Genomic DNA, 8157 nt, shown 5'->3' with positions numbered 1-8157 from the left:
AGCTTGATAAGACTATGTGTGAATTTCTCAGTTGAAACCATGGAAGCAAGAAAGCAGTGGCACAATATATTTAACATACTAAAAGAGAAAAACTGCCAACCAAGAATTTTATATCCGGCAAAACTGTCCTTCAAACATGAGGGAGAGTTTAAAATATTCTCTGACAAAGAGACAATGAAAGAGTTTATGAACAAGATGCCTGCTCTACAAGAAATACTAAAGGGAGCACTACAGACAGATAGGAAAAGGTAAGAGTTAGAGGTTTGGAGCACAACTTTGGGTGATGGTAGCACAGCAATGTAAGTACACTGCACAAAGATAACTATGAATATGGTTGAAGGAGGAAGGTTAGGGGCATGTGGGACACAGAAGGAAAGAGGGAAGGTGAAGACTGGGACTGTATAGCTTTATGAAACCTAGAGTGGTCAATGATTATGGTAAAATGACCAAATGTGTGTCTACATGAGGGAGAACAAATGAATGTCAATCGTGCGAGGTGTTGGGTGGGGCGGTGTTGGAGAAAAAAAAAAACAATTAATGCAAACTAGAGTCTATAGTTAACAGAAACATTGTATTATGCTTCCTTTAATGTAACAAAGGCAATATACCAAAGCTGAGTGGCTATAAGAGGGGGACATAAGAGAGAGATATGGGATTCTTGGCATTGGTGATGCTGTCTGACTCTTTTATTGTATTTTAATTTTATCTTTTCTTTTGTTGCTTTTTAGCCGTCATTTTTTTTCTTTCTGTTTCTTGTTCATTTGTCTCTATCTTTTTGGACTCTTCCTCTTTCTTTGTGGAAGAAATAGAAATGTCCTTTTATGGATAGTGGTGGTGGTGAATGCATAATTATGTCATTATATAGGGAACCATTGACTGTTAACTTAGGATGGAATGTATGGTGTGTAAACAAAACCATCTTCAAAAAAATGGGTTGATGGATGAACCTTGAGGATATTATATTGAGTGAAGTAAGTCAGACACAAAAGGACAAATATTGTATGATCTCACTGATAAGAACTAATTATAATATGTAAACTCATAGACATGAAATATAGGTTACCAGGATATAGAATGAGTCTAAAGAATGGGGAGCAGTTGCTTAATATGAGTAGGATGTTTCACTAGGTTGAACTTAAGCATTTGGAAATGGACAGAGGCGACTGTAGCACATTAATTGAAAGAACAACTAACAGGGCAGAATGGTGTGTGAATGTGGTAGAAAGGTGAAGTTTAAAGTCACGTATGTTACTTTAGTTGGAGAAGGAAAGTTGGAGGTTAAAACATGGGAATATATAACACAATGAATCTTGTGGTGGACAATGTCCACAATTAACTAAAAAATATTAGAAATTTCTTTCATGAACTAGAACACATGTATGAAACTATAACTAGAAGTTAATAATAGAGGGGTATGTAGGGAAAAATGTACCTATTGCAAACTATGTACTACAGTTAGTAATATTTTAACATTCTTTCATCAACAGTAACAAATGTACTATACCAATACTACGAGTCAATAATGGGGGGGGGTTAGGAATATGGGAAGATTTTTTTGTTTTGTTTTTTCTTTTCTGGAGTAACGAAAATGTTCCAAAATTGAAAAAAAAAATTAATCATGGTGTTGAACACACAACTATATAATGGTACCATGAACAACGGATTGTATACTTTGGATGGTTATATGGTATTTGAATAATATCAACAAAATTGAATTAAAAAAAAAAGATTTTAGAGAGTCACTTTTTTTATTTGCCAATTTATAAATCCATTACAGTGGGCCTTTTCTTCCTTTCCTTTTGATTGACTCAGGTTTGAAAGTCTTCCTAACGCTGAAGAATCCATCATTACATGAATCTTGTACAAAAACAGGGACTTGACTGCAAGTCCCCACCCTTGCCCCTGTCTCCCACAAAAGAGCCGAAAAGCCCACTCATTAGTTCACTCTGAACCCTGGAAGTCTGAGTGTAGACAGATCACCTGAACCAAGTCAAGCAGGAGACAGAATTCATTTAGGGTATATCAGAGCTCTTGGCTACGTCCAGTGCTGGCATGAGAAGAAATACCAGGAGCTGCGTCCAGATTCCTAACCAGCAATGGTAGCGGTGGTGCCTAAAACAAATTCTTCTTACAGACTGTCTTTGCCTACAGTGCTGACAGCCTACCTCCCTTGGTTCTTACCGATTTGTAGATTTGCTTCTCTAGCCTTTTCCTCTGTCTCTGAGCAAGATAACGCCTCCCCACAAATTCCTTTTCTGCTTAAATTACCCGAAGTCAATTTCTGTTTGCAATTCAGAATCCTGGCTAGTTGAGTAGTATCTCCCCATGTCCATCCCCCTGTCTCTGTCTGTCTGTCTCTCTCTCTGTTTCTTCTCTCTCTTTGAAAAGGGTTAATTAATACACTTATAGAGTAAATCTAAGAAGAGATCAAGTGGCTACAACTTAGAGATATATTTTCTAAAAGGGATGTGTGGAAATAGAAAACTATAAGCCCCCAGCTGTGAATACAGCAAATACAAAAATCATTTTATACAGAAACCACTGACTACAAGTCCTAATTGTAGTTAGCAAGAAATCTTTGGAGGATAAGAAGATAGATGATGCAAGTACCTTTGAAAATGCAAAACAATGGTGGGTGAATATCCTGAGAGAGGAACATGTATACATGTTCTCTATCTTGAAAATATAAAATTGAGTTTCTAGGTAGGTTGTTTGCTGAGAATGACCGGAACCTCTCCTTTGACTTTCTGCTCTTTAAGTAAAATGTTTTACTGTTATTTCTTCCACAATATAACCCCTAACCTTGAGGCTACGATTACTGCAAAAACTGCTTTATATATTTGTTATTGGATATTGTATTTACTCTCTGTGTGTGGTTATAGGAAATTCTATTTGTTAGAATATGTTTGTTAAAGCAAATTGAATTTAGCATCTAAGTTGTAACGTACACATGAGTTATCTGATGATTTTCTTGTTATAAATGATCACGCTAACTTTATGTTCTGTGAGCACATAAATGCCTTGAAGTAACTCCCCAGTTAAAGAGTGTTATGACCCGCATCTTGGCTTTATTCCCGCAAATCAGTTTCAGAAAACTAAGCTGTAGTTCTAAAAGACTTATTTATAAAAGCAATCTGATGCTTCTTTCATCCACAGAAGAAAATAAGAGGCATTGCTCTCTAATTATAAACATTAGAAAGTTAAATCTATCCATGCATACAGATAAAATTGTAAAGGAATTATCTGAAACTGGATACCAATCTTTCTGAAAATTCATAATTATTCTGTTATTCTAGAGATGGAGGCAAAATTCACCTTTGGAGGCTGATTTATTTTTGAATTGGTACTTTCAGGTTATCAGATATAAAGCCAAGCTCCTGTTCTGAAATGGGTGATGAATGCAATCATGTAAAGGGTAACCTTCATTGTAAGGAGCTGTTATCTCTAAATTATTGCATTGCATAGTAGCAGTGGACTATTGGAGACAGGGTTGCCTGGTTTTTTCCCTTTGAAAATTGTCAGTTGTGTACCAAGCCTCTTACTCTTCTTCTTGGGCATATACTTTGGTTACATTTCCCAGCCTCCCTTGTAGGTAGGTGTGGCCATGTGACTGAGTTCCAGCCAATGGATGATGAAAGAAAGTAATGTGCTCTACTTCCATCCCTGGTCCATAAGGAACTTTCCTATGCTCCTTTCCTTTCCTCTGGCTTGACTCAGATGAGCTCAGCCTCCTTGGAAGCCGTATGATGAAAATGACAGAACCACAACAGAGAAGCCACATGATGAAGATGACAGAACCACAACAGATAAGTTCCCTGAGTTCTGCAGTTGTATACATACAGTAAAATAAGATTTTGGAGTATGAACTACCATGCTGATTTGCCCTGACTCACCATAGCTGCAGACCTCTTCCCACTTAGCAGATAAACAAAGGGACACCTTTGAAGACAGTCTCCACAGACACATTGAAGACAGTCTCCACAGAGAAGCCACAACATAATCTACTAAGTTTAAAAGGCATTAAAATTTGGGGTGAGTCAGAAGCAACTTGCTCAGTGATATGAACAGATTTTAGGGTACAGAGTACAAGAGAGGAAGAAGCTCACAGGAGTCCATCTTCAATACAAAGAGAAGGGGGGACTGAGAAGGATAGAAGATACCCAGAAGTTCAGTGCTTCTTGAATAAGGAGATTGGTGACCTGCTTCACTCATGGAATGTTTTAAGGGTTTTCTGTTTGTTTTGTTGTGTTTTTTTTTTTTAAGATGAAGTTGGAAAATATGCTGCCCTGCTGATGTGACCGATCAATAGAGATGGTGACATGGTAAATCTTGACACAAGCCTAAGACCACTGTGGTAGATCAAGTTATGTATCCTAGAAAAAAACATGTTGTTATTCTTAATCTGCATTCCTGTGGGCATGAATTCACTGTAATTACAACTTCTTGGAGATGTTATTTTACATGAAGCCATGGCCCAATTGAATGAGGGTGGGCTTTCATCTGGATTACTGGAGGACTTATAAAGAGGACCCAGAAGTCACAGAAGCTAGAAGGAGAAGAAGATATCACCATGTGACAGGAAAGCCAAGGAACCTCATGGATTTTCAGCAGCCAGCATCTCAGAATGCTACAGTCTTTGGGGAGAAAGCAAGACTTGTTGATATCTACATTTAGGACTTGTAGTCTCAAAACCATGAGCCAATAAAATCCTGTTGTTTGTGATACCTGTGACAGCAGCTCAAGCAAACTGACAAGCACCACCCTGTATTTCCCTTCTGACCTGCAGAGCCTAAGCTGAGCTAGATGATTTCTCCTCTTTCTTGTCTTCTCTGCTAGAAGATGGCCTTCAACCTCTCAGATTGCTTGCAACCTTCTGTGTAGTTCTCATTGTCAAGAACACTACTGGAAGTCTCACTCATTCTTCCAATTAATCTGGCAAAGTCATAACATCTCCACTTGAGTGGATTCCCCCATTTAGGAGCCCCATCATCAGAACACACACCAGTGCTCAGCTCATGCTGACTTTTTACCCCTGCAAACCTGAGACATTGCTGCTCAGAGACATAATCGGCAGAGCCAAAAGAAGCACTGAAAATGCACAGACATTTACTCTCAGAACTTGGGAGTCATTTCAAAGACTCCTCAGTAATACATCTGAACAGCGGGAGAAAAGGCTCCCTGTACTCAGGCTCCTCACCCAATGAAATGACAAGGAAATATACACAGAGGTGATATCAGTTCTAACAGGAAGCACGAGGCTAGAGAGCCTGAAGGACAAGGAGAAGAGGCTCTGCCCAAGGAAAGAGACTTTGTTCTCTTCTGTGTCCCATAAGGCTCATCTTAGAGACCATTATGAAGTTGTTCTAAGTCTCCTATTTAAATATTTCTTAATTACAAGTCTTGTCTGGAGGATGACTTAGAAACTCTAACATGTTAATAGGGAAAGGCCTTAAAAGGGGATTTCTTTTTTATTTTTATTTTTTTTAATAACTATTCTAAGTAGCTCTTTACAGAAAGCCTCAAATATTTGCAACTGGCCTCTGGACCCAAGCAATGGAGAGCTGAGATAGGTCTGACAGACAAAACAATGAACCTAGTGGGGGAGGTAATTCCCTAAAGGGCATAACTTCCCCAAGAAAAGGGGTATGTGGTCCAGCTCAAGTGGCAGTGTTCCTTCAAGAAATTCAGACCCTAGGGGCTGGAAAACAGAAACTAGCTTCAGTCAGTCACACCTCTGACAGGGACAGAGTCTGCAGAGAACTAAAGGCACTGCATCTCTTTACACTGGTGGGGAGCTGGGAACTGACAAGCACCACCTGCTGGACAGGATAGGAAAAGCACTGAGTCTACAGGTCTCCTGGAAGGGTCTCATTCTCAGGGAAACTCCATATCCTCCTCCTGAGACCTGGGACTCTCTAGACTCAGAAAACCTGCTTGGGGTCAATAATATCTGAGGAGACCCTCTCACAAAAATGTTACATAGAGGCAGGGCAAGAAACAGAAAAACAAGAGGTGAAAAATTCTGATCAACTAAATAGAAGCTAAGTTTGAGGTTTAGAATAAGTTGAACTGAACATTAAAGGATAGAGAACAAAGCCAACCAACAAGAAAACACTAGAACAAAGAGTGAAAATGAGCTCCAGAACAAAAAATCAAGAAAATCAGATGCCTAGACAGCTTAAGATAATGAGCCATACTAGGAAACACAAAAATATGAACCAGTCAAAGGAACAAACTAATAGTTCAACTGAGATACAGGAGTTGACACAATGAATTAAAGATGTTCAAGCAAATCTCCTAAATCAAGTCAAAAATCAGTTCAGCGAACTGAGGGAAGATACAGCAAAAGAGATGAAGGATACAAAGAAGACACCGGATGACCATAAAGGAGAATTTGTAAGCTTGCCAAACAAATGGAAGAACTTACGGGAATGAAAGGCACAATAGGAGAGATGAAAAACACAATGGAAGGATAAAACAGTAGATTTGGATAGAAGAAAGGACTGGTGAACTGGAAGACAAGACACTTGAATTCATACACACAAAAGAATAGATAGGGAAAAGAATGGAAAAATACAAGCAGGGTCTTAGGGAGCTGAATGACAACATGAAGTGCATGAATATATGTGTTATAGATGTCCCAAAGGAGAAGGAAGGGTAAAAGGACAGAAAGAATAATAAAATAAATATTCACTGAAAATTTCCCAACTATTATGAAAGAAATTAAATTACAGATTCAAGAAGTACAGTGTACCCCAAACAGAATAGATCCAAAGAGACCTACTCCAAGACACTTACTGCTCAGACTCCAATGTCAAAGACAAAGAGAAAATCCTGAAAGCAGCAAGAGAAAAACAATCCATCACATACAAGGAAAGCTCGATAAGGCTATGCACAGATTTCTCCACAGAAACCATGGAGGCAAGAAGGAATGGTAAGATATATTTAAGATACTGAAAGAGAAAAACTGCTAACCAAGAATTCTATATCTGACACAACTGTCCTTCAAAAATGAGGTGGAGATTAAAATATTTTCAGACAAACAGACACTGAGAGAGTTTGTGAATAAGAGTCCTGTGCTACAAGAAATATTAAAGAGACTGCTACAGGCTGATAGGAAAAGACAGGAGAGAGAGGTTTGGAGAAGAGTAGAGAATGAAGACTATCAGGAAGGGTAAAATGAGAGAGAGGAAAAAAAAGTAAGATATGACATATAAAATCCAAAAGACAAAACGGTAGAAGAAAGTACTGCCCTTACAGTAATAACACTAAATGTTAATGGGTTAAACTACCCAATAAAAAAAAAACTTAGACCAGCTTGGGTGGAGGAAGGAGCGGCCGAGGCCAGCAGCCCAGCTTCGTGAAGGCTTTTGGTACACAGTGGCCTGCAGCACCTGGCAAGCACCTGCTCTGTCGCCAGGATGCCCAAGAGGAAGGTAAGCTCAGCCGACGGCGCGGGGAAGGAGGAGCCCAAGAGGAGGTCAGCGAGGCTGTCAGCTAAGCCTGCTTCTGCGAAAGTGGAAACAAAGCCAAAAAAGGCAGCGGGAAAGGACAAGTCTTCAGACAAAAAAGTACAACCAAAAGGGAAAAGAGGAGCAAAGAGAAAACAAGCTGAAATGGCTAACCAAGAAACTAAAGAAGACTTACCTGCAGAAAATGGAGAAACTAAAAATGAAGAGTCTAGCCTCTAATGAAGCAAGAGAGAAAGAAGCCAAGTCTTACTAATCTCGTATACCATGTCTTATCAGTGGTCCCTGTATCTCCCTTCTTGTACAATCCAGAGGAATATTTTTATCAACTATTTTGTAAATGCAAGTTTTTTAGTAGCTCTAGAAGAAACATTTTTAAGAAGGAGATTGAAATCCCACCTCATCCCATTTTTTAAGTGTAAATGCTTTTTTTTTTTTTTAACAGGAGAAATCATTTGCTGGTTGTTTATTTTTAGGTACAACCAGAAAATAGTAGGATATTGAATTCTGGGAAGCTTTGTCTTGGTTGTCAACTTTAACATTGCATAGGATGGGGGTTGACAGTTTTTATACCCTATAATACAACAGATACTAAATGATGATTTGGAGTCACAGTGCTGCATTTAATATGTCTTGAACATTTTAAATTCCTTCTATTCCCATGTTTTTAGTAGAACAGTTTCCTAAA

General features: G+C 38.7%; 1 protein-coding gene across 1 annotated transcript; it reads left to right on the top strand.

The window, feature by feature from the left end:
* Positions 1-7421: 7421 nt before the first annotated feature.
* Positions 7422-7691, top strand: LOC119545411 (non-histone chromosomal protein HMG-14-like). The gene has a single exon (XM_037850880.1). It carries the CDS (start codon positions 7422-7424, stop codon positions 7689-7691), a length of 270 nt encoding a protein of 89 aa, XP_037706808.1.
* The last annotated feature ends 466 nt before the right edge of the window (positions 7692-8157 follow it).

This window comes from Choloepus didactylus, chromosome 10, assembly GCF_015220235.1.
Source record: "Choloepus didactylus isolate mChoDid1 chromosome 10, mChoDid1.pri, whole genome shotgun sequence".
Taxonomy (NCBI): Eukaryota; Metazoa; Chordata; class Mammalia; order Pilosa; family Megalonychidae; genus Choloepus; species Choloepus didactylus.
Note: the sequence above shows the minus strand (reverse complement) of the source record. Positions and strands in the feature narration are given on the sequence as shown.